Below are 26,844 nucleotides of genomic sequence, written 5' to 3' on the forward strand. Positions count from 1 at the left end.
AGTGAGTAACTCTCCCCTTGCAGGTGTGACAAGCCCAGGGCAGCCCGCAGAGCCACGCCTGCCCGCTGCAGGAGCCTTATGCAGCCATGGGCCTGGCAGGGGGCTCCTCGGAACAGCAAACCCGGGCAGGCCCTTGTCACTTGTGGTGGGGGAAGGGGGTGTAAAATATTTCACCCGCCCCCTCAGGCCCCTTCGCGCCTCTGCTCCGCCCCCGTGAACAGCCGGGAACAGACTCCCCGCCCGAGCGAGGGCAGCGGCTTCAGCCGAGCTCACTGAGCATGCGCAATCGGAACGCGCATGCTCCGTACCAACAGAACAGCCGCGCCGTTTGTAACGTTCCAGCGGCTCCGCAGCGCCGGTCGAGCGTGTCCCTCCGGCCCGTGGCGCAGCCCCGCTTGGCCGCCGCGCGCCATGGGCGAGCGCCGGGGCCGCGCTCCGCCGCAGGAGGCCGTAGGGCCGGAGCGGGTAAGCGCTGCCGGGGCGCCTGGCCCTGTCGCGGGTCACGCGCCCAGCTGGCTCGCGCTGCGGCCGGCCCCTAGCAGCCTGGTCGGGGGCCTCGGGCTCAGCCAGGACTCCTGAGCGTAGGGGCCCGGCCTACCGCGGGTGGGCAGCGCGGTGCGGCAGGTGTTCGGCGAGCCGGGAACGGAGGCGCCGGTTCTTTATTCCCCCGGCCGCTGGCGCTGAGGACGGGTCAGCGTCTGTCTGAAGTGCGGCTCTTCGGAGGCTGGCGAGCGGGGCGCGAGCCGGGGCTACTGGCTTCGGGTGTGTTCTTCTGAAGCCCCAGTTTGTGGAGCCATGAGCTTCGTTAGACTCGCCTGGCGCCTCCCCGCTCAGCCTCGGGTTGGGATTGTGAAGAGAAGCTGGAAAATGTGCACCGGAAGGCAGCTATGCAAAACCCAGGCCCTAGGGCTATATCAAATCTCATTGGCTTAAAAACTCTCTCATGACTTTTGGGGGTGAACGGGGACTTGTCTGCTTGCGGTTGGCAGTGCTATGGTCATAGTATCCAATGGGCACTCCTGGTCTCAGGGGTTGTCTACACTTAAAATGCCATAGCAGGGGAGCTGTGGCGCTTCAGTGAAGACAATACATGCTGACGAGAGAGGTACTCCACCTCCCTGAGAGGCGGGAGCCAGGACAAGCCCTCCTGTTGCCATAGCACTGCCTACACCAGGGGTTAGGTCAGCATAACTGTGTCGCTCAGGGGTGTAGATTTTTCACCATAGTTATACCAACATATTGAATCATAGAATATCAGGGTTGGCAGGGTCATCTAGTCCAACACCCTGCTCAAAGCAGGACCAATTCCCAACTAAATCATCCCAGCCAGGGCTTTGTCAAGCCTGACCTTAAAAACCTCCAAGGAAGGAGATTCCACCACCTCCCTAGGTAATGCATTCCAGTGCTTCATCACCCTCCTAGTGAAATAGTGTTTCCTAATATTCAACCTAGACCTCCCCCACTGCAACTTGAGACCACTGCTCCTTGTTCTGTCATCTGCCGCCACTGAAAACAGCCGAGCTCCATCCTCTTTGGAACCCCCCTTCAGGTAGTTGAAAGCAGCTATCAAATCCCCCCTCATTCTTCTCTTCTGGAGACTAAACAATCCCAGTTCCCTCAGCCTCTCCTTATAAGTCATGTGCTCCAGACCCCTAATCATTTTTGTTGCCCTCCGCTGGACTCTTTCCAATATTTCCACATCCTTCTTGTAGTGTGGGGCCCAAAACTGGACACAGTACTCCAGATGAGGCCTCACCAATGTCGAATAAAGGGGAATGATCACGTTCCTCGATCTGCTGGCAATGCCCCTACTTATACAGCCCAAAATGCCGTTAGCCTTCTTGCAACAAGAGCACACTAATTGTTGCTAATGTAGACCAAGCTTCAGTCACTACTTTTTGCCTTTCTTTCTTTTGCAGCCACATCTTCCTGGATTTATTTATGTGTGTTTTTGAATGTAGTTCTCTTCTCCGTTGTGTGAATGACTCCCAGGGACAACAGATGTGCTGACACAGTGCTGGCCTTTATTGTTTCAGTATCATTGTGAAGCATTGAAGTATTCTCTCCTTGGACCTAGTGACTTAGGGTGTTACTGCTAATAACTGGTAAAGTTATTCAGACAAAAGCGTGTTTTGTTTTTTAAGTTGACAGCATCTGTATAATGAAATACATTTTTGCTTAGAAAAAAGTCTTAAAAAATGGACATCAGGGCAGCCAAACATCCTTTGGTTTGGTCTGTTTGGCAAAGTTCATAATAAAACATTTTGATTTTAAAATATGGGATATCTTTGTTGAGCTGAGTCTGAGCATGCACTCCTTGATTTCAATGGGAGTTTTGGCTACACCAGGAACATATAGGTCCTGGGGGAGCGTTTGAACTCTTATCATGTAGTAGTGGCTAAATTCTAGGGAAATGTCAAATAAATTTTAAGTGTTTACGTGTATTTTTTCCTTTTCTAAATTTAAATAAGGAAATTTGGTTAAGTCCTCCCCTTACAGTGATGTTAAGGGGTTTGACTTAAAAAGATAGGTAAATACTATCTTCTCTTGGGAGGGTTGTGATAATTAATTCACTTGTAACGCAATCTGTAAGTGCTGAAATTCACTAGAATCCGAACAAAATCTCCAGCAGTTGGAAGCCAAGTATATTTGGTGATTTGTCTATTACCCCACTGTTTAGATATTGATAGCTATGCAGAGATCCCAGCACAATTTGTTGGTTATTTATATTCAAGTAATGCCTAGAGGCCCCAACCAAGATCAGGACCCCATTGTGCTAGGTACTGTACAAACACTTAAGGTATATCTACATGGCATGTTGAGTCCAGGCTCTGATCAGGTTTGAGCCCAAGCCCCCCTTCTGTCCACAACAACTCAGTCTGACTTGGATCAGCAAGCACTCTGGTCTTGGGGTTCCAGGATCCTGCTGGGGGAGTCAGAGCGCGAGGCCTGCTCTATCTCAGATCCAAGCCTTGTCATTTTGCAGTGTGGATGCAAGTCAAACTGCAGATCAAAATCGAAAGGTCTGCGTAGTGCAGTATGGATGAGTTAGCATGGCTTTGATACCTTTATTAAATCCAAAGGCCAATACAATTGCTCTAACCGTGGCTAAAAACCCTAAATAATAAGCAGTTTACTACACCTAAACAGTAATAAAATATTTATAAGCATTTGATCAAGATACTTACAAACAGGTTAAACCCAGGGGTTATTAGTAAGGTTTAGATTTTGTCATGGATATTTTTAGTAAAAATCACGGACCGGTCACAGGCAATAAATAAAAATTCACAGAAGTCCGTGACCGGTCCATGATTTTTACTAAAAATATCCCTGACATAAGGGTCCAGCACCCAGAATGGCTGTGCTGCTGCGGGGCCCAATCCCCACCCTGGTGTGTGGGCAGCTGCAGGGGGTCCGCCTGCCGTCCCCCTGGGCTGGGCTGCTGCGGGGTCCCCCTGCTGCGGTTGGGCTGCTGGGGTGGGGGTGGGAGGCTCCTGCCAACTGCCGTGGCTGGACAGCTGCGGGGATCTCAGCCATCTGCAGTGAGTGGGAGCTCTGGGGGACCCTGAGGGAGCTCCGGGGTCCTCCTGCTGCCCAGCAGCCAGGAGCTGTTGGGGTCCTCCACCAGCAGCAGCTGAGAGCTGCAGGGCTGCCTGCTGACAGCAGTCCAGCCCTGGGGCAGAAAATGTCAGAGAGGTCTCTGGAAGTCACAGATTCCGTGACTTCTGTGACATAATAGCCCTAGTGATTAGACCCATATTGGTTGGCTCCACTGCGGTGATGCAGGTATTAGCAGTAAACCCTCTAAGAGTTTTCTTTCTTATGCCCTTTAACAAACAAGTGATGTCATTGCCAATTACTGACTTCAGGTGATAGCCTGTTTGAGACAGTTCACCCTTATTTCTAGTCTTAATCCAGATAATCTTTACAACCGCCTTTCTTCCCAAGGCCTTTCCTCTCCTCTTCCTTGCTGCTCAATAGTTTTTTCATTGCACTTGGGTTCACATAGATTTTAACACAGGTGTACAGGTTGGCATGGGCCATGTTGGCTCATTTGAAAACAGATTCTTTTTGTTTTATTTAAAACCATCTCCAGTCACCCCTATGGGTCAGAGGCCTTCTTTTTAGAAACTTCCCCTTATCTCATTAGTAAAGCTAAGATGATGTCACGGATTCCATGATTTCCAGAGACTTCTGAAACATTTTCTGCTTCAGCCCCAGTGTGGTGGGGCTGGAACTATCAACTGCAGCAGGGCTCAGGCTTTCATCCCACTGTCAGCCCCATTTTGTCACAGTTATTTTTAGTAAAAGTCAGGGATAGGTCATGGGCTTCTGTGAATTTTTGTTTTTTTCCTGTGACCTATCCCAGACTTTTACTAAAAGTAATTGTGACAAAATGTTAACCTTACTCATTAGTTAGTCTTTCAACCAGACATCCTCCCTACTTTATTACTTCTGGTCTTGTAACGTATTATTTTTAAGGCTTTCCTTGTACTTGCTAGTCAGGGCTTACAACACACATATGTCCTTAATCAAACTCTAATTTTATATTTATACTACACAGGATTAGAACCTAGGTCCTCTGAATCCTAGTCATTACCTTAGTCACAGGACCATCCTGACACCACGCAAGCAGCTGAGCTCCCTGCTTCTTTCAGTAGAAGGCTGTTGGTAACTGGAAGATCATCCTCATTTTAGCAGATAAGGCCCTTGTATGGCCAGGTCATGGTCTTACAGGTGCTGAGGGAAATCTGAAAAAGGAGAAGTACTTATTGTCCCAATGCTAGTCTCCATGCTGCTGCTGCTAAAATGTTATTGTTCCCACTGTTTTGGAATGTCCTTCCCATCTTCTTTTCCCACTCTGGGGTTTGCTTTGAGATCTCCTCCATTGTTTTCCAGGTTACTTCCCTCTTGTATATGCCCCCTATTCCGAAGCTAGGTGGGTGGGGAGTTGTGGGGTGAATGGGTGGAAGACAGTGAGGGGCAGGTTAGTAATTGCACGTTCACTCCTGCAGGCTGTCCTTACATTGGAGGATGTTACCCTGAGGTGAGTCCCCAGAAGACATAGAACGATATTGTTTAAAAAGACAATGGGCAAACTGGGAAAATAAGGTGCACCTCTGTTTGCCAGGATGGTGCCTTTTAGCTAGTGCCGGAGAAGAAGGGAAACACTAGCTATATGGACAGCCCTGAGAGAGCTGCTTTGCCTTACAATGTGCATGCTAACATAGAGCACACTTGGATTGAAATTCTCATTTATAAACACCTGTAGATCAGCAGAGTGCACTGCAAAATAAACTTTTTCAATAATTGGTTTGGACACACAGCATTACCAGTGTTGAGGAAATGATTTAAAATGCCTTGCAATCTCTAGACAGAGAAGGTGGGTGAGGTAATATCTTGCACCTTGCAATCTCTGTGCATTGTGGAATGCCTCTGTAGACTGACTTTTGGCAATGTACCTCCATAAAATTTAATATACTAATGTGATCTTACACCCCATATTCATCATAGAGATATGCTTATGATATGAATATGGCATAACTAAGATATGTTTTGTGCAAGATGGGTCATGTGAGGCATCATTGAAAAGGTTATGATTTACTGAATGTAATTCAATTTGTATGCATGTATCATTTCTGTATCTGAAGTTAGAAATATTAACTATATAATAACTACAACTGTGTTTTCACCCGGAGAACGCCCACCAGACAGTATGCAATCAGCCTGAGTGGGCTATTAGGAAGGACAATAGGACTTTGAAGATACTAATCTCCGTCCTTCCTGAGAAGTTTCCTGGGATGCTGCGTTGACACTGCAGGATCATGTGATCATTTCACCTGGTACAGGATACCATCTTGAAACGCTGGTACTTGTCCACGGGAGCGGGGTGGGGGTAGAAAACAAGATTCCCACCATATGCAAATCCTATTTAAGACTGGGTAATGAATGAATCAGGGCTCTTCTCCACTGCCCAAGAAGTAAGACTACTGAAAACACCTGAAGGATCAAAGGAACTAAGCTGGGGGAGGCAGGGGCTGAGCCCAGGCGAGAAAGGTCAGCCTGTAAAAGGAATTCCTGGTGATTTAAGCTGCAAGCAGTGCAGTTTACCTTCAAGAAACTCTGCAACCTGCTTGAAACAACATTTAGGGTGAGAAATTATTTGTAGCTAGTATTCCTTAGGGTGTGTCTATGCTGGCAGAGTTTAGTGCCGGCAGTTACAGCACCGCTCAGAGAGGGCTGAAGGAAAACCGCTGTTGTGTGTTCACACTGTCAGCTGCCTGCGCAATAGCGTGTTCACACTTCTTGCACTTGCAGCGGTATTCGGAGCGGTGCACTCTGGGCAGATATCCCACAGAGCATCTCTTCCTCTTCTGCCGCTAAGAGTTGTGGGAAGGCGGAGGGGGTCGCGGGGCATCCTGGGTCCTGTCCCAATGCCCTGTGATGCATTGCTTCGCATCCCAGTAATCCCTGTGCTTCCGTCCACATTTGGTGCCATCTTTCAGTGGTTTGTGTACTGCGCGCTCTGCCTCTTCGGTCTGCAGGAATGGATCACGCGTTGTTGACCGGTATGTTGCTATTTCTGACTAACACGTCACAAGTGGCAATGGAGTTATTCCTTAAACTACAAAGACAAGAGGAGTGCGACATTGATCTTGCCATGCATAGCAGCTCCGACACAAGATTGCTTGTGGCATTCATGGAGGTACTGACCACAGTGGAACGTCGCTTTTGGGCTCGGGAAACAAGCACTGAGTGGTGGGATCACATTGTGATGCACGTCTGGGATGACAAGCATTGGCTGCAGAACTTTCGGATGAGGAAAGCCACATTCACGGGACTGTGTGATGAGCTTGCCCCAGCCCTGCGGCGCAAGGACACAAGAATGAGAGCTGCCCGGCAGTTGGAGAAGTGCGTGGCGATTGCACAGTGGAAGCTGGCTACTCCAGACTGCTACCAATCAGTCGCTAACCAGTTCGGAGTGGGAAAGTCGACTGTTGGACTTGTGTTGACGGAAGTGTGCAGGGCCATTAATCGCATCCTGCTCCGAAAGACTGTGACTCTGGGCAACGTGCGTGACGTGGATGGGTTTGCAGAAATGGGCTTCCCTAACTGCAGAGGGGCGATAGATGGCATGCATAGTCCAATTCTGGCACCAGACCACCTAGTCACCGAGGTGGTAATCGCAAGGGGTATTTCTCTATGGTTCTCCAGGCGCTTGTGGATCACTGTGGGTATTTCATGGACATTAACGCAGGCTGGTCCGGAAAGGTACATGACGCACGCATCTTTCGGAACACTGGCCTGTTCAGGAAGCTGCAAGCAGGAACTTTCTTCCCAGATCAGAAGATCGCTGTAGGGAAAGTAGAAATGCCAATTGTGATCCTGGTAGGCTGGACCTGGCCGATGACAATATTCCTACGCTTATAGGTGCGTGCTGTATGCTCCATAATATTTGTAAAGGGAAGGGTGAAAGCTTCATTCAGGGCTGGACCGCTGAGTTTCAGCGCCTGGAGGCTGAATTTGAACAGCCAGAGACCAGGGCTATTAGAGGAGTGCAGTGCGGGGCCATAAGGATCAGAGATGCCTTGAAGAAGGAATTTAAAGCTGAAAGCCACTAATATTTGTTGCTATGCTCGGGAGTGTAGTGCTTGTAATGCTAGGAGGTGATTGTGATTGGTGCAGACGATGCAGTATGAAGGTTATGAAGGACGGAGATTAGTATCTTCAAAGTCCTATTGTCCTTCCTAATAGCCCACTCAGGCTGATTGCATACTGTCTGGTGGGCGTTCTCCGGGTGAAAACACAGTTGTTTTCAGTTAATGGAATAAAGATTGCTTTCAAACCAACACAATTCTTTTATTAAAAAACAACAACCGGAGGAGAGAGACAAACAAAAAAACACACCAGCACTGAGGGGGATGGAGGAAGGGAAGGTCCCAGGAGGAGGTGGGGTCCCGGGACAGTTAAAGATTTGTGTATGTCCAGGTGTCATATGCAACCTTGTCCTTTGGAGTACAGTGCAGTGAGTACTGTACTTCAGCAGGGCTAAACTGCAGAGGGACGGGTGTTGAGTGCAGTGGGTAGTGGGAGGCCGCAGTGCTGGACTGTGACGGGGGAGGAGTGGAATGCTGCGGGTACAGACTGGAGCCAGGAGGTTGATAAGAGTGTGTTGGCGGTGTCTGGGGGGGCATGGGAAAGAGTTTTGCGGCTGCAGGGGATGTCGGTCATGGAGCTGCTTGGTTTGCAGTGCTAGTAGTGCTTGGAGCGTGTCCGCTTGGCGCTCCATAATATTTAAGAGCTGCTCCATGGCTTCATTCTGGCGCACCGCTTTCTCCTTTTGGTCCATCTTCTTGCTGTCCCGCCACTCCTTCAATTCCTGTTTTTCAGCTGCAGAGTGCATCATGACCTCACACAGAAAGTTCTCCTTAGTTCTTCGTGGCTGCTTTCTAATTCTGCGCAGCCGTTCAGCTGGCGATAACAAAGATGGAAACTGGGCTCCCAAGGTCATATCTGTGAAGCCAAAACGCAACATTTTACAGAAGCAGTATTGTTTGCAACACACAGACCACTGATTTAGTGATTTAAAACACAGCCACTATTCACATACCTGTCCCTAACTGGCTGACCCCAGGCAAGCACAGATGAGCCACAAGACCCCCAAAATGGTGAGTAGCCACAGGAGCAGGGGAAATCTGTGTTCCCAGACCCTACTGTACACTGGCCACATGGCTCTTGGGGCCCCACATTTTCCACAGGCTGTGTTCATTATGGAAGATATCTCGTTGCTGAGGGTGAGCAGGGAATCAACGGAGGGTCTTCTCCAAGACTGCTTATGCGGCTCGCCTGTGTGCAGCAATGGTGTGTCCACCCCCCCCCCCCCAGTGATGGCAACGTGGCACGGGAAAGTTACACTTAATGGGGTTAAGAAACAAAGCAGCTCTGCCAAAGAACCTGCGGCAGTGGATTGCCCAGTATCTCCATGAGAGTTTCCTGGAGATCTCTGAGGCAGATTCCCGTGAAGTGAGGGAATCAATCAACAGCCTGTTCTGGCACTCAGACTAGGCACGTGGTGGTACGCGCATCATACAGACACAAGCCTGCTTTCTGCAACCCTTCTGCCCCCAGCAACTCGCTTCAGCAATTCCCCAAATCAAAGCCACTTACCAGGGGACTCCTCTCCTGTTTATGCTTCGCCAAGCTCTGACCGCTGTGACTGGCTAGCCTCCTCCAGGGTAGAGAAGAGCTCCTGGCTGCATGCATCTCTGGCCTCAGAGTTGTCCTTCGCCTCTGGGTCCCTCTCCCGCTCCACATCCTCGTCCAAGATTTCATCCTCCTGGCTTGGTCCACTCTCGACTGGCACGTGAGCCAGTGAAGTATCCATAGTGGAGGTGGTATCGCCACCGAGTATCACGTCCAGCTCTTTGTAGAACCGGCAGCTCATGGGCGCAGCAATGGAGCGGCGGTTTGCCTCCCACGCCTTGTGGTAGGCGTTCTGCAGTTCCTTCACTTTGACCCTGCACTGCAGTGTGTCCCGATCATGGCCCCTTTCTGTCATGCATCATGAAATCTATCTGTAGGTATCATAATTCTTGCAGCTGTAGCGCAGCTGGGACTGGACAGCCTCCTCTCCCCAAATGCTGATGAGGTCCAGCAGCTCGGCATTGCTCCAAGCTGGGGATCGCCTGGTGCGTGGAGCAGTCATGGCCACCTGGAACGATGCTCTGAGACCATTGCACACATCACCGAGCAAACAGGAAGGGGACTTTCAAAATTCCCAAGGAATTTACGGGGTGAGGATGACCGTTGGTCACCTGAGGGCAGGGCAGTAGAGTTCAAACCAATGACCAGAGAGGCAAGAACAGGCATTGTGGGACACCTCCCGGAGGCCAATCGCAGCGCTGTAATCGACCAGGGTGTCTACTCTGGCACCGTGGCTCTGTAGCCCTGGCGCAGAAAGCTGTACGCCTCTTGTCGGGGTGGTATTTTTACAGCGCTGTTTCTGTGCACGAAGTGACTTGGTAGTGTGTACATCTCAGGAATTACAACACAGAAAGCTGCTTTACTTCACAGAAACTTGCCAGTGTAGACAAGGCCTGAGCGTATTAAGCTTAGTTTGCGTGTTTGTTTTATTCGCTCAGTAATCTGCTTTAATCTGTCTTCCATCCCTTATAATCACTTAACATTTATCTTTTGTAGATAATAAACTTGTTTTTTGTTTATTCCAAAACCCAGTTTGTGCAATTCATGATGGGAGGGGGGGAAAGCTTGCATATCTTCCTCCACCTTAAGGGAGGGGGTGAATTTCATGAGCTTATGCTATATCGATCTCTATACAGCGCGAGACAATATAATTTTGGGTTCACATTCCAGAGGGTGTGTGCACCAGAGTGCTGGGCAATTCCCTGAGCTGGGTCTTCCCACACAGAGCTGATTGCAGACTGTGTGATTCTACAGCTGGGTGTGTTCCTACATGTGTGTGCAGTAAGACAGGGTGAGGGAGCCCAGGCTGGTGGAACGGGCAGGCTCATTGGGACCCCAGCACAGCAGGTGGCACCACGAAAGGGGGGGTCCAACCCATCACACCTAAATCTCAGTGCATTGGTAAAACTATGATGCAAAGTAAAATTTCTGCTGCTTCATTGGTTCCTGTATCTGCTGCTACTGTAAATGTGCTTGCCATGCAATGTGTTTGAGATCTTTTTTGATCCCTGTGATACTGATGATTGTGGGATTTTATACTTCAGGGAAATAAAACTTTATAGCTTTAAGTCTCTGTTGTGGGTGCCATTTTGAGTGGGGCAGGGCAGCGTTTAAAGGTTGAGCAGGCTGACCTTCAACATTGTAGTGGACAGCCAGTACCAGAAAATGTTGTTTAAATCCCCCTGTACAGTTTTATTCTGTTACACTATGTAATACTCCCTGGTAGAGTTCTCCACCACAGCAGTTTCAGGGTGGCTGTCCATAATGGGGTTCTTGTATAATATCCAAATCCTCTGGGTCAGGTGTCCAGTGGCTCATAGTATGGGCAAGGTGGTAGGAGCATTACCAGTGGTCCTGTTCTTGTCCCTTGTCTTCAGGTACTTTTGCCAGAACTCCTTTGCTTTGATATGGCACTGGAACCAAGTCTGGGAGTGTCCCTCGCAGTCATTTGCTTTGACAATGGCTTTTAGATGTTTGCATTCTGGTGACTCTTCTGCAGATAGAACTGGATGTGCAGCTCTCCAAAGAGGGCAGTCAAGTCCAGGAGCTCTGCAGGGGTCCACGCAAAAGTACCAAGGTACATGACTGCTATAATGGGAATATGAGCCTGGGAGCGTGAACTCACTACTTCCTGGAATCAAACAGGGGCACACCTGGCTACCCATCAGCATTTAAATAGGAGGATGACATCCAGTGAAGATGAAATCTGAGCAGTCGAAGGCACACAGGTACACAGACAGGTTGATGCAGGTATAAAGCATTGCAGTCTGGTAGCAGTGGGAGGACTGCCAGAATTGGAGTAGTTAGGAATGCATCCACACAAACTCTAAAGTGGTGGGGGGAGGGGAACCTCAATGTAAAGTTTTTCCTGTTCCAAACAGGGTTAATTACTGCAATCTGAGACGCCGAATAATGTACTTAAAAACAGTATGTGTGGACATAAGGACTTTAATGGGAGCAAACCAGAGCTAATCAGGTGTAACATCCCTGCGTGGACAAGCCCTGAGTAACTGCGAGACACAAACTGGTAGTGGGTTATGTGATCTTGCATGTGTATGTGCGTTCAGTTCAATGTTGTTTGCTCCATGAATCTTGAAAATGCAAGCTGGGTTTCTTCATCATACTGCACAGAGACTTTTTTGCAGTGAAGAATCAGACATTCTTTGTACATTGCCTAGTACAAGGCAAACTTCTGGTGGTGGTACTTATTAATTTATAGCACTCAAAATTGTTCTAGGTAGAGCCAGGCAGAAAGACAAAGCAATAAGCTATGGCAAGCAATAGTAGAGATGGCGGACGGAAGAGCAAGGGTTACAGCAGAAGATCCTGCGGTTACTTGGTTCAGACATGTGCATATCTCAGTGGTTTAATTCAAAGAAATTTTTTTATCTTTCCTAAGTTGAATTATTTTAAAAAGGAAGTAAGTGGTGGAGTAATAACGGGGAAACAATCCTCTGAAATGACACTGCTTTTTTCTTTAGGAAAAATAACAGGAGTACTTGTGGCACCTTAGAGACTAACAAAATTTGTTAGTCTCTAAGGTGCCACAAGTACTCCTGTTATTTTTGCGGATACAGACTAACACGGCTGCTACTCTGAAACCTGTCATTTTTCTTTAGGGTTTCTCTTCAGATGCTATTGAAAATGACTTTAAACCAAATGAAGAGCCTCTTCTCAGAAAAAATCCTCGTAGATTTGTCATCTTCCCACTCCAATACCCGGATATATGGAACATGTATAAAAAGGCACAAGCTTCCTTCTGGACAGCAGAAGAGGTGAGTGTGATGTTCTGTTCGGGACACTCAGAATTGTAAGCCACGGTGTGATCTCTCTGCCTCAGCAAGTCTCAGCCTTGTTGGAGATTAGATTGTCAACTCCCTGTTACTCCAGTCTGTCCTTGAGACTCTGCTGGTCTAAACCTTGCCCATGCAGTTAACAGTTAGTGAACCACAGAGACATCTCACTGTGATGCTCACAGAAATTATTAAGTTCGCTGCCTTCAAAGAGAGAGTGTACACGCCAGCCTGTTAGGTTATCTGAAGACTCACACTTCACTTTAACATACACCACTGATATGGTTTTGTAATAAAACAAGAATGAGTTTATTAGTAAAGAACAGAGATGTAAGTGATTCAAGTGGGGTTCACAGGGATCTGCTATGGGTCCAGTGTTGTTGAACATATTTATTAATGACTTGGATATAGGTAGAGAGCGCATACTGATCAAGTTTGCAGATGAGACAAAGTTTGGTGGGGCGGGAGGGGGTTGCCAATACTTTGGAGGATAGAGCTAAAATTCAGAAGTATCTTGATAAATTGGAGAACTGGGCTATAAACAACAAAGGCAAATGTAAGGTGCTGCACTTGGGGAAGAAAAAACAAATGCATAAATACAGAATGGGGGAAAAACTGGCTTGGTAGCAGCACTGCTGAGAAGGAGCTGGAAGTTGTGGTGGATCACAGCCTCAACATGAATCAGAAATGAGATGCTCTTGCAAAAAAAGCAAATGCAGTTTTAGGTTGCATTAACAGAGGCATAGAGTGCAAGTCATGGGAGGTGATAGTTCCACTCTACTCAGCGCTGGTTAGGCCTCAGCTGGAGTACTGTGTCCAGTTTTGGTCATCAATGTATAGAAAGGATGTAGAGAAACTGGAAAGGATCCAGAGGCTAGCAACAAAGATGATCAAAGGGATGTTCAAAGGAATGCAAGCCATACGCGCAAAGGCTGAAGGGACATGGGTATGTTTAGTTTGGAAAAGAGATTAAGGGAGGAATATGAGAGTGGTCTTCAGATACTTGAAAGGCTGCCACAAAAAGTATGGAGAAAAGTTGTTCTCTTTTGCCACAGAGGGCAGGACAACAGGCAATGGGTTCAAACTACAGCATAGCAGATTTAGATTAAATCTCAGGAAAAACTTCCTAAGTGTAAAGAACAGTAGGGCAATGGAACAGACTGCCTCAGGAGGTTGTAGAAGCTTCTTCACTGGAGGTTTTCAAAAGCAGGCTGGATATCCATCTGTCTTGGATGGTTTAGACACAACAAATCATGCATCTTGGCCGGGGCTTAGACTAGATGACTCTTGTGGTTCCTTCTAACCCTATGATTCTATGATACTAAGCAAGAGAAAAAGACAGGTATGATTGCAGACAAAACAAAAATAAAACATGCTTGGTCTCTTGTCCCTTACGTGAGGGATTAATGGCTTTTTGTTACCCTTATATTTCCTGAAGTCCATTGTCTCTGTCTCAAGAGCCAGGAAGTCTTTCTGGGATGCAGAGTCTGTCCCCTAGCCTGCTCACTAAACTCTCTCCTCCATTGTTGTTAGCTTGATAGCTTTGTTTACCTTATGTGTAAATGTGCTCTTATTGTCCTCTGCCTGTAATCAAGCGGGTCAGACAGGTAAATGGACATTTTTTTATCTAGGGCAGGCAGGGTTTGTACACTGCCTTCCAAACACATTTTAAGTGTACACATATGTAACTCGTTGTACACAACCCATACATACATCATGCAATGATTTTTCAGGACTGGCATATGATCAGTTTAAATATTATACCTTACAAGACACCTTTTTAGATACGTATTATGATCACACTGTGATGGGGTTAGTGAGTGTGTCAGGCCTGATATGCGTTGCAGTGTGGTGGGCCCTCTGCCAGTGTGCATTGAGGTGTCTTAGGGAGTATTATGGTCCAGTGGACAAGGCCCACAGTTTAGGAGTCAGGAGAGCTACCCCAGCCAGAATTCACAGTCTTATAGAAGAGTAGATATGTAATGCTTTCTTATTGTCCAACAGTAGTCTTGTGGGAGAAATTAGATGTCACATAAAGAAAATCCTTTTCATTTTAAAGGCTCGTTGCAAAATGCTGTCTTTAATTGCAAGTATCATTAAAGACACATTGGAAAGGATCTCTGTTTTTTGACACACATTGAGGTTTTGAAATCTTGCCACTTTACAGTGCGGAAAAGTTTTTGCATTTACAGTGTTGTGTGGTTCAATATATAAAGTCATTTTCCATTTCTGTAGTGTCTTTCATCCTAAAGTCCTTCACAGACTGATGAAGGGCGCTATGTAAAAGTAAATTATTCTACTCTCCCATTAGAAATATCTTTGCAGACACACTATAGTATCAGACATCTAGTGGTCATTCTAGTGACTCTAAATGGTGTGCATATTCTCTCAGAGTTTCCAAAGATCTGTATTTGTGTGGGGTGGGGGGGAGGGGGGGGAGGGGTGTCATTTATAAGCTGAAAAGCAATTAAATTACGTCATGGTGGCAGATACACTACTGTACTTCATTGCTTTCACTGTGTTTGATTTTAAATTCAATTACAAATGTAATAAAATTCTCTAAACATTTTCAAGTTTGCCAGCATCACTGATTTGCTTAAGCTTCTTCTATTTTTCTTCGTGAGTTATCAACATTAAAGGACAATAATATTGTATTTTTCTTTCTTTTTTACCATAAGGTTGATTTATCAAAGGACTTTCCTCACTGGAACAAGCTGAAATCAGAAGAAAAATACTTCATCTCTCATGTCCTGGCTTTTTTTGCAGCCAGCGATGGAATTGTAAATGAAAATTTGGTAAGGCATCTTTACAATGAGCCCATTTCTCACCAGTTACCATTCATTTGGCTAGCAAAGACTCTTCATTTTAATTTTGACTTAACAATAAAGAGTCACTTGATTATATTTACTAGTTGCATTTTCTCTCTCCCACATAATCTCAGTTTTGCTTAGACATCTGAGCAACCTGTTCTCCCTGGGCCAATATTTAAGACAAATTAGGCCTGTGACGGGTTTGGGCCCGTTGGAGTGTCACCTGATGTGCTGGGATGCCACTGAGTCAGCCTGTTCTGCCAGCCAGGGTCCCCTTTACTTGGCCTTGCTGGGTTAGGCTCACAAGCCTCTTCCAGCCAAGCACACAAGCAGGGCCACACCCAGCTGCACAGAGAGACAGCGATCCGCTCTGGAAAGATTCAGCCTGAGGGGCTTGCTCCAACGCTCTGGTGCCCAGTCTTTTTAAGGGGTACAAACCCAAAGGTTTTATGAAATTTGCCGCCTCCCTCAATGTGGAGGAAGATATGCGCAACTTCTTGCTCTCCCAGTTAGAAATTACATAAACTGGGTTATATTACAAACAAGCAATAAGTTTATTAACTACAAAAGGTGAATTTTAAGCGACTATAAGAGATAACAGAATAAAGCAGAGTACTGACCAAATAAAGCAAAGTAGGCAGCCTAAGCTCAATATACTTAAGAAACAGGTTACACAATGTAAATTCTCACCCAAAATGTTATAATGTTATTTTAGGCAGGTTGCAAAGTTTCTGTGGTTCAGAGTTCTAGTTATATTCCTTTTCAGACTGGACCCCTGTCTCAGTCTGGACACCCCCCCTGCCTTCCCTTCAGGTGGCTTTAGCAGTCTTTCTTCTTGAGCAGACATCATGGAGAGGAGGAGTCCAGTTTGCCTTCCTCCCCACCCTTAAATAGGATTTACATAAGGCGGAAATCCTTTGTTTCCCAAACTTGACCCCCGTTCCCATCCAGTGGAAAGCTACAAGAAGTCCCAGGTAATGTTTAGTATCAGGTGACAAGACCACCTGACTTTGTAGTATCACAGCGTCCATGAGTCAGTGACAGTATGGAGGGTCCGCAGGAAGGCCAAATCTTTTCACAGTCCATTGTCCTCGCTGATGGGCCACTGCCCTATCTGGCTTTTCCATTGTTGTTCCTGAAGTGTTAGCAGTGGGCGTCACCCAAAGTAGCATAATTGAAATACAGATACATAGTCAATATTCCTAACTTCAGATACAGAAATGACACAGGCATACAAATTGGATAATCACATTCAGTAAATTATAACCTTTCCAATGATATCTTACAAGACCCATCTTGCATAAAATATATCTCAGTTGTGTCATATTCATATCATAAGGATATTTTCATAAAGAATATGGAGTGAAACGTCACAAGGCTCACACCTGTATAGTCTGAAGGATTCCAGCCACTCCGTTCCTGGAAACAATCTTTAAGTCCTCCCTTCCAGTGGACTGTGTTCATTTTTGGCTCTTTAGGAATGGAAGATGGGAGTGAACTTCTTCAGTGGTGTCATCAGTGTTTCTCTTTGAGTTGGTTAAAATCATACTATCTCTCCCTAGCATAGCACTTTTAAAAGAATATAGGGGATACTACCATGTCCTGGCCGGTGTTCCTTATCTCAGTAAAACCGATTCTAAGGACCTGTGTTTACTAAGGTGACTTGTTGGGGATATCTCTGAATCTACCAGATCTACAAGGAAGTGATGGATCTCCCCTTTCTGATGATACGGATTTGCCATTTGTAGTCACGCTGGGCTGCAAGATATCTGACCTTAAACCATCAGTGGTGTAGGCCTGAAAATGTCCCATCCTGGACCTTGTGCATGTATAACTTCTGGGCACACATCTAGGGAATACATTATAGTATGGGGTGAGGTTGGAGAAAGAGACACACATTCTCTATGACATAGAGATTTTGTGAAGTACTGGTTCATTTTATTTAATATCAAACCAAAATCCTGAGTGTTTGTGTAATGTGAAGATTTCAGTGTTGCAGTCTGCTGTATACTTTCAGTACATATACAGCATACCTCTTGATTACAGTTTTATAAGCTATATATACAGCAGCTTTATTTCACTTTCTCTCTCAAAGAATAATTCCACAATCTGCTAGCTATTTGCATGCATGTTTGTGAAATGTTTCAATCCAACTGCCCCCATCCTTTCTCCATGGCAGGGAGGTTGTTTTTGTTCATCTCAGGGCTTGAAAATATTCTCTCAGGTAGTGCTAATATCCTAACTGGCACTTTTCTTGGTAGGTGGAGCGATTCAGCCAGGAAGTGCAAATCCCAGAGGCTCGTTGTTTCTATGGATTTCAGATTCTAATTGAGAATGTTCACTCGGAGATGTACAGTTTGCTAATAGACACTTACATCAAAAATCCCAAGAAACGGTAATTCTCAAAGTTGTCACAAAGCCATTGAACATATTACCTCAGTACTGGCTGTGCAGTCTAGAGGGCTAGTCATGTAGCACATGCCAATATCACCTGCCTTCTTTTCCATACTGACTCACTGGGTGGCCTTAGGAAAATCACTTAACATTTCCTGGTCTGTATTCCTCATCTATAAAATGGAGTAATACTAATACCTACTACACAGGAGTGTTGTGAGGCTTAGTTAATATTTGTACAGTGCAATATAATTGATAGATTGAAACAGTTTGGTTATGGATCGTTCTAGGAATTTAATGTTATTTACTGATCTGGGTTTGGTAATAAATATTATATCACTTTACTTGCATCCAACTTGTTTGTTGCTAATATGTCAACAAGAGAGTCTCTCTAGTTTAAATATTAACAGTAATAACAATAGCAAAAAGTTAGTCTGTGGCTGCAGATGTGTGGAGAAACATGGTCCTGTAGTGAGGGTCATGCAGAGCTGCATTTCCCGGGCAGCATCTTGCACTGGGGAAGCTCAGTATCTCCTGGAACTCCAAGGTACATGGGCGGTGGGGAGATGGCTGCTATGTCATTTTGTAAGCTTATGTCCCTACAACTTTTGGGGGTACTTAGCACAGTTAGCTGTGCTAGCCAGATTCAGGAGTTGTATTCCACAGGGGCTGAAATTGTGCCCAGCTCCTGTGTGGGGTCTGCAAAGGAGTCTCCCTGAGCAGGAACTGGCCACTATCTGGCTTATAGTGTGAGATGCACCATACTCTAGTGGATAGGATACTGATTTGGTAGTTGAGAAACCTGGGTTCTATTCTTGGCTCTGCCATGTACCTGCTGTGTGAGCCTGGATAAGTCATTTTCCCTCTCTCTGTCTGTTTGCCCTTGTAGCTTTTGTCTGTTAGATTGTAAAAACTTTGGGGCAAAGACTGTCTCTTACTCTGTGTTTGTATAGTGTCTAGCACAGTGGGGTCCCAATCTCAGCTGGGGGCTCTAGGTACTAATATAATACAAATAAATTATAAGTGTTTGTAATATTACCTTTGTTTCATTCTATAGAGAATTTTTATTTAATGCAATTGAAACAATGCCTTGTGTCAAGAAGAAAGCAGATTGGGCCCTGAGGTGGATAGCAGACAGAGACTCAACTTTTGGTATGTAGCTTTTTAATTAGGTGATTCCATTATATATGCCTCAGATTAACAAAGGGTAATTTTCTGTGTCTGAGCTGCAACATTCCAGAGCAGAATTTCTCCAAAGTTTAAGGGTTACGTGTATCTTGAGTTTCAAGTCCAACCGTGATGTCTAAAAAAGAAAAATTCAGATCAGTGTGTAGATCTTAATCCTGAGCTAATGACGTGTGCCAATGTCAAGCCCCAGTGGGGATCAAAGGTGTAAAAGTTCTGGGGGGTTCTTGTGTTATGAATAAGGGATAAAAAGGCAATTATGACTTTAACATGGGTTCAAATAATACTCTGGGTGTGTGAGCATGTCCAAGCACCCCTCCCCTCCCACTAAAAATGAAATCATCTTACTGCGAGAACTTGTTTGATTCACTAGTGTAGACACTCTTGTTTTGGGTGGGAAGAAGTGAGGTGCAGGTTACGTTGTGTATTTGGGGGGGAAAGAGGGATCATCCCAAGTAAGGTTTTTCTTTGGTAAAATTCAGACAATTATTGGTGGCTTTGCTGAAAATATTTCAGTGAGACTATTGAGAACTGTTAGTCAAGTTCCAAATGTCAGTTGTGGGGGAAACAGTTTCCTTTACTGCAGTCTGCTGGTAGAGTTGCCTTGGCCAGATATATTATTTATATATATATATATAATATATAAGTTATTTATACCTTATTTTCCTTTTAGTGGCTTTGGCAACTTGTATTTTCTATACATTTTTTTCACTTTTTACCAGACACATTGCCAGATGTTTGTTGCATAGATGTTTCATTAGCTCTGACATTGTCAGCTGACTGCTCAGTATGTTCATTCCAAAGTACAGCAGGACCCTGTCGTTTCTTCTGCATACAAAGTGATTGCTAGGGGGTGAAAAGAACCTATTAGCCCAACTGCATTACGTTTTCTTCAGGCGCATTCAGAAATAGACACTCCTGATTTGAGATTTCCAATGAGCATATTAAGAACTTTATTACATATTTCAGTATGCAAGAGCCAGCCAGTAGGCATTCAGCAAGAAATTTTGCTATATGGGTTTTACTATCAGGTATTGCATTTAATCGTTAGCTTTATAAGACACTTATTTTTTAGGATTGTCTGGTATGTTTTTAGAGTTGTCAAGTATATTTCTTCTGCGTGAACTACAGGAATACAGTAAATATGCTATTTGTCTTTTAATTCTTTTCTCCATATGACCTTCCCCTAAATAAACCAGCAGATGGCACCTGCATTCCATTCATTGGAGTAGAAAAATAAATGTCCTTTTCTTAAAATGATCTGTGTGGGGCACAGGGGGCAAAGGTGCCAGAGTTTAATGCACAGACCTTGCACCTCTGGAGACGTGGATATTTATCTATATACATCATCAGGATGCTTTAAAATACAATATGCATTTCTATAGAAGCAGGGCTTTGGTGGGGAGGAGTACATGGGCGTGAAGGCACTGGGGTGTAGAGTGTGAGGAAGAGAGGCCAAGTAAGGGATGGCCCAAGGTGGGGTGAAGAAGAGATGGCAGCAGCAATGGGAGGCAGCAGGAGTGAATTTGGGGACATAGTACTGGAAGGGATCTCTTGGATCATAGGGTCCCCTCCCCTGCTATCACAGACAACTCTGTTATATAATCCTGTTAATAAATTTATCATCTTGAATTAGAGATGAAAGAGTTTAACCGGTTAACCAATAAGCTTGATGCTTATCGGTTTCTGTTAATGATTAAACTCCGCCCGGGGTCCCTCCCAGCCGCCGCCCCGCATGCCCGGGACTCTGCTGCCACCTGGCATCCTTGCGCACCCGGTATCCCTGCGCTTGGCATCCTGGTTGCCGCCTGGCATCCCAGCACACCCAGGGTCCTGTGCCTGGGGTCTGTCCCGGCAGCCGTTATACGGCTACTGTTTTTACACGTTATTTACATCCCTATCTTGAATCTAGCGGGATTGTCTGCCCCACTACTCCTAGTGGGAAGATGTTCCAAAACCTCATTCTTCAGATGTTTAGAAACCTTCTAATTTCTAGCCTAAACTTAATAGAGCCAGGCCATAGAGATCACAACTTCACTAGCCTGCACCACAATAGCTCTGATGTTGAGGGGCAGGTGCAGATTCCATTCTCTGATATTGATGTATTGTAGCGTGTACCTTCCTAACTTCCAGTACACACCCTTCACAAAGGCCACTAGTACCTAGGTAAGTGCTTTCTGCTCTCCTTGGCAGTCTGGCAGGGACGCTGTAGGACTCAGTGCCCTGACTGCTTGCTTTAAGTAGAGGAAGCTCCATAATTGGGACTTACTTAAAACAAGGCTGGCTGAAGCACTAGAAGAGGTAGTGCAAGGAATTTCACAGTGGTGGGGGATGGGGCTAGATGACTTAATAGGTCTCACAAGAGCATAATTGGTAACCCCAGACTGAGGGCTCAGCTCCGGTTTCTTATGCATGACACAGTACGGTCTAGTTGGCCCTTCTCAACTGAGGTTTCTACACTGACTTTACTGATCTTAATAGTGCAGATACACAGATTATTTTGCTTATTTAGACAAGCTGCTATTTGATCTCCAGTGAAAGAGCCCTGCCCTGGGACACTTTCCAGAGAACTTGCTAAGACTTTTATGATTAAATCTTAGGAGAGCAATGCCGTGAGGAATATTATGGTGTATATTTTTGGCTGGAAGGGAATGTGAGGAGGAAAGTTTGGGTCTATCCTATGTGGAAAACAAGTTGAGTCATCATGCCATGTAGCTAATGCATAGAATGTGTTACAAATACATTATTGTGATTAAAGGGGTATTCAAGACTCGTCGTAGACCCTCTTCCTTTAGTCATTCCCCCATTGCTCGTTGCAGGGTGATGGCTCCATTACAAAAAATATTCCACCTCTGTTGTGCCTTTTACCCGCTATACGCTCCACTGATTGGTTTGCAAGGCAGCTTGATTACTAGAATTGTGCAGGTTGTCCTTATCATGAGCTTTCCTCATGGGAGTCCATAATCACTCTGCTCTGCATTCCCCTTGCAGGGACCTTGGTGGACCTCCCCAAGTCACTTCCATTGTTTGTCTTTCTGGTTCCTTCGCTTCCACTGTTGGAAAGAGAAAACTTTTGAAAGTAATTGACCAGTTAAAAGAATCTCTTCTTGCACAGCAAACTAAACCTATGTGCTAAAAAGGCAGCGGAACCATTTCAGATGAATGGCTGCTGAAGAGATTAGCCTGTTTGGCCATCATAAGCATTAAGTAATAGAAAAGGAATATTTGCACTTCCATTGTACCAAATGCGAATATATTTCCTAAAATGGAGCATTTATAAGTGAGCACCTCTAAAAAGTGAGACAAGGAAAATAAAATTTTCTGTATCCAAGTTATGTATTAAAAATTTTTCTGTTAGACTTCAAAAATCTCAGCCCAGTGATTATGAATTCCTTTAGCGTTAGTTGTAATGACTCTAATTGTGAATACATCTGCTGATAATGTGGATGTCAAAGTACAGTGCCTTATAGGATTTCACCATTAATTCAGCTCTGATTAGGCCTTTTTAAGATTAAAGTGTTCTGGTGAATTTTGAACATAACAAATCATTAAGTATTGCTGTATTTGCTCTTGAGATTATCCTAAATCTCCTGCACTTGTGTAGATTTTTTTTCTGGGTAAATGCCTTTAAGCCTCTCAGTGTATGGGTTTACATGCACAGCTATAACTCCTTGGGCTGTGAACTTGTTAAATCTCAGAGGCTGAACAGGTTTAGGCTAGTCATTACCTGGATGAGAGATCTCCAAGAAGCACTCCTGATGTTGCAGGAAGTGGTGCTTGGGGATTCAGTAGGTGGCACTCTTTTCTGCAGTTAACATCAATAGTCTTTGTGGAGTCAGTGGCTACTAGGCAGTGGGAGGTGCTGTCATTAGGCTAAGGCATAAAACAGATTCAGATCATTTGTGGTCATTAAAGATTTTCAGCTATTTTTACAAGAGTCAGAAGAATAATGCTCTAACTTCCTAGATGGAAGAAGCTGTAGAAAGCCGAGTACTTTACAAATCTTAATGAATTGCATCCTGTCTTGCCTCTATCAGGTAGGAGACTACTTTCCCGTTTATGTAGGAACCTGAGAGCCAGACAGGTTAGGCTCACACAGGAAGTCTGCATCTCCCAATCTTGTCAACTAGTCACAACCACCTTCTACTAAGAGGAACAGGGGTATTAGGCCTGACATCCTGACCAGATTTCAGTTTGGGCAATTAAATTCTTCCTTCCGAAATGCCCCTTTTACTTTCAATTGGATGTGCTATTTTTCCTCTCTTCCTGGTCTAAACTGTTGTGTGTTGAACACTTTTAATAGCTGTCCTATTTCACCCCAAATGTGGTTGCATTTCATTGGTGGGTAAATGATGATGTGTGCACGTACGTGCATGCTGTGGGATCCTATGTGATGAAATATAAATATGGTACCTAAGTGGATGATGATTTAGTGCTGTTCAGTATCAATGTGTCTAATGTAAGCTGCACACCTGACAAACTAGAAGCAAATTTGATTTTTCTGAGTCTTAATTTCCAGTGTATTGTATTAAACAGGGGAGAGAGTGGTTGCCTTTGCCGCAGTGGAAGGGATCTTCTTCTCAGGTTCTTTTGCTGCTATATTTTGGCTGAAGAAGAGGGGTCTGATGCCTGGACTGACATTCTCCAACGAGCTCATTAGCCGAGATGAGGTAATATGTGGAACGTTACATTTGTTTGGGGGTAGAGTGTTCCTCTAGCTGAGAGTAGTGGGTGGCTGGGCTCTCAGTGAATCCGCAGGCCAGAGGGGAGAGGCACAATTTTTTCTGCGTGTTCCCCTCTCCCTCTAGAGCTGCTGCCCACACACACTTTGAGCAGAGCCTCATAGCCATGCCAATAAGGGCAATACTTCATCCACCTCTGTCAGCAGCTGTGGGAGAGGAAAAAGAGAATTGCGTCAGGTGCTGAAAAGGTGGGTTTTCACTGGGGAAAAGGGAGAAAGCAGGTAAGTGGATGCAGAAGGTGGGGGAGTGCAAACACCAGTGAAGAAAGGGGAAATCCAGCAGGGCAGAGAGGGTGTGTTGCTGGCAAGACGGAGCTGTTTTGACATGTTACTGCTGATGGGGCTGGAAGAGGGCACAGGCCTGAGTCAGTTCTCTGAAACCCAGCCTACCCTGACATACATAGTAGGATTCTTCCAGAGCTTGTCACGTGGACAGGTGCAGCATCTTGACTGGGGGAAGGAACTGGTTGACCTGTCCATTAACTTTAAGCCACAACCACAGTATCCTCTCACACGTTCAGCCATAGCTCGGCTGAGGCAGTTATGCAGGCAGTGGATGGTGGCAGCACCAGTAAGACCTGCCCTCTCTGCTGGTGGGCACCCTTCCACAGTGCAGCACGTAGCCCCGAGTCTGCAAACCTTGACATTACTGGGAACTGCAGGAGCACTGAAATCCTGTGAGGGAGTAGGCTATTTTTAGAACATGTTTTAAGGGAGAAGGCGTAGGAACAGGGTTGAGAAATAAATTACCACTGGGCAGATGTTAAATGAATGTAGGAGAGCTTAAATACCACCTTGTTCCTAGGCAAGAATAATCAACATCCTGAATAAAGCTATTCACCTAAATCATCTTAAAAGGAAAAGAACTAAGATGAAAAAAAATCCTAATTCACAGTATGAGCAAGGAATGAACTGGAGACACATGGCACAAGAAACAAAGTGATGGTGAATAATGGGAGAGAGCAGACTTGAGCCAGCACAGTGCTCAGCTTCCAGCACTGAAGGCAGCAGAAGTCAAATAGCCAGCAGAGAGCAGCAGGTGTGCACATGTACTGGACTGCGCTGCCAGCCAGGGGTAGCCACATACATGGGATTCTACAGTGCAGCCTGTGCCCCCTAGCTTTACAGTGGAGGTGCAGCCTGCTCACCCTAGGGTCCTAGTGTGTATATGAATGCAGCTGGCTTTGCACTGGCTTCTACTACTCAGGTGGTGGATGGTACAGGTTGCCTTGTCCCTTTCTATAGCTCTCTCCAGGTACAGAACACAGTACTTGCACAGGGCCTTCTGCAGTGCTTGGTCCAGTGTAGGGGATATTTCTACTGAAGTGGCTGACCTTGTTCCCATTCTTGTTCCTCTAGTAACATACAGTAAATATATCTTGTGGAGTGGAACAACTGCTGTTCTGTATTACTGACACTGTTGGGGTGGAACACTTTTTAACTTAAACTATTTCTTAAGAAATTAAAAAGTACAGTGGCTTGTAATATATTTGTAAGGCTGCACCTGCCAGTATCTTTCTGGTATTGAACATGTAGTAGTAGTAGTAGTAGTAGTAACTACTGTAGTAACATGTATCCTCCTAGTCCCTCCTCACCCCATCTTGTAGTGACGGCTCCTCATGGGCGGGGCCCTGCACAGTTAAGGTGCTGTTAGAAAACATACATCAAGTTTAAAATCTGGAGCGCTGTAGAACCTGAAGGACAGATTAATTTGCAAGATAAACATAGCAATGATTGAATCTACTGGCATTGGCTTAAAATGGTAAAGGATTCCATCACAAGGGAAAATAGCCAGTAGCTCTCATTTACTTTAATTTAGAAGGAAGCTATATTATGATGATAGAATTGTTGAAGTACATGATAGGACTGGAAAATAAAGCAATGTATGGCTCAGGCTTGAGGCAACTTTAATGCTTTGGAAAATAAATTCTACTTCATGTCCACTAATAAGATCCAGTTTCATTTTCTATTCCTAGAAGTCATTGTAACCTTTTTCATGCAATCAATATGTGTGTGGTTTTCAGCAGAAGTTTTCTATAAAACTCACTTTCAGGTTAATGTGATCTAGGATGCTAAATACAATAAGTCTAACTGCCCTTTTGTGGCATGTCATTCAGCACCAAAAACCCCCCACAGTTTTCCAGTTCAATTTCCAATGGCATAATTGTAACTAAATAGGTAGTTATTGCAATAAAAGTACAAAATGCACAAGGCATCTGTATTGAGAGAGGCTCAGCACAAAACTAAAATGATAAAACAGCAATATAAAAATCCTGTAAAGAAAAGAAAATGTAAATTGTTTTCTGATGAATCTGGGTTAGACGGATTGTGGGCACCACCTAATGCATGGTTATTTGGGGAATGCACAAGCAGTCATTCTCTTTTAAGCGGGAGAGCCACAGATTTAAAAAATTAGCCAAAATCCTACTAAAATATCAGGTAACATAATGGAAGTACCAGACTGGCTCAGGCTAGTGGTCCATCTAGTGCAGTATTCTCTCTCTGACAGTGGGCAGCAACTGTGGAACCAAAGGAATGTGCAAGAAATCCTGCAGCAGGCAGTTAAGAAAGAAATTTTACTCTGGGAATTTTATTTCTAATGCCCATTCGAGGTTGGCTTATGAGGGTTTATAACTTTTCCAAAACTCTTGGTTGGCTGATTTGTTTTCATCTTCACTGTTGTCACTCTGGGTTTTCTTATTGTCCATATTCTATCCAATCCTCTTCTATTTTGAGTCTTAATGTCCTTGATGAAATCTTGGGGCAACGAGACCTACACACTAACTGCATGTTGCATGAAAAAGTATTTTTCAGTTTTAGATTTGATCTCAGTAATGGAACTTGTTTTGTTAAATTAACCTCCTCTTTTCTGCAAGAGCTTGGAGGGCACGTGAGAGGAGGAAAAAATCTTAATACAGTAACTTCTCGCTTAACATTGTAGTTATGTTCCTGAAAAATTTGACTTTAAGCGAAACGATGTTAAGCGATTCTAATTTCCCCATAAGAATTAATGTAAATGGGGGGGGGGGGGAAATTTTTTTCACCAGACAAAAGACTATATATATCACATGTACACACAGTATAAGTTTTAAACAAATAATTTAATACTGGTACACAGCAATGATGATTGTGAAGCTTGGTTGAAGTGGTGGAGTCAGAGGGTGGAATATTTCCCAGGGAATGCCTTAGTGCTGAATGATGAACTAGCACTCGGCTG

At 45.0% G+C, this 26,844-nt stretch overlaps 1 protein-coding gene across 1 annotated transcript in view; it reads left to right on the forward strand.

Annotated features, from left to right (window-relative positions):
- Positions 1-297: 297 nt before the first annotated feature.
- RRM2B (ribonucleotide reductase regulatory TP53 inducible subunit M2B) overlaps positions 298-26,844 on the forward strand; it is a 36,301-nt gene continuing 9,754 nt past the window's right edge. Inside the window, exons 1-6 of the mRNA XM_065399179.1 lie at positions 298-465; positions 12,324-12,479; positions 15,176-15,292; positions 17,569-17,702; positions 18,759-18,853; positions 23,423-23,556. Of these exons, the coding sequence (XP_065255251.1) occupies positions 298-465; positions 12,324-12,479; positions 15,176-15,292; positions 17,569-17,702; positions 18,759-18,853; positions 23,423-23,556 (804 nt within the window). The remainder of the gene's footprint in view (positions 466-12,323; positions 12,480-15,175; positions 15,293-17,568; positions 17,703-18,758; positions 18,854-23,422; positions 23,557-26,844) is intronic.

Source organism: Emys orbicularis, chromosome 2 (assembly GCF_028017835.1).
Source record: "Emys orbicularis isolate rEmyOrb1 chromosome 2, rEmyOrb1.hap1, whole genome shotgun sequence".
Taxonomy (NCBI): domain Eukaryota; kingdom Metazoa; phylum Chordata; order Testudines; family Emydidae; genus Emys; species Emys orbicularis.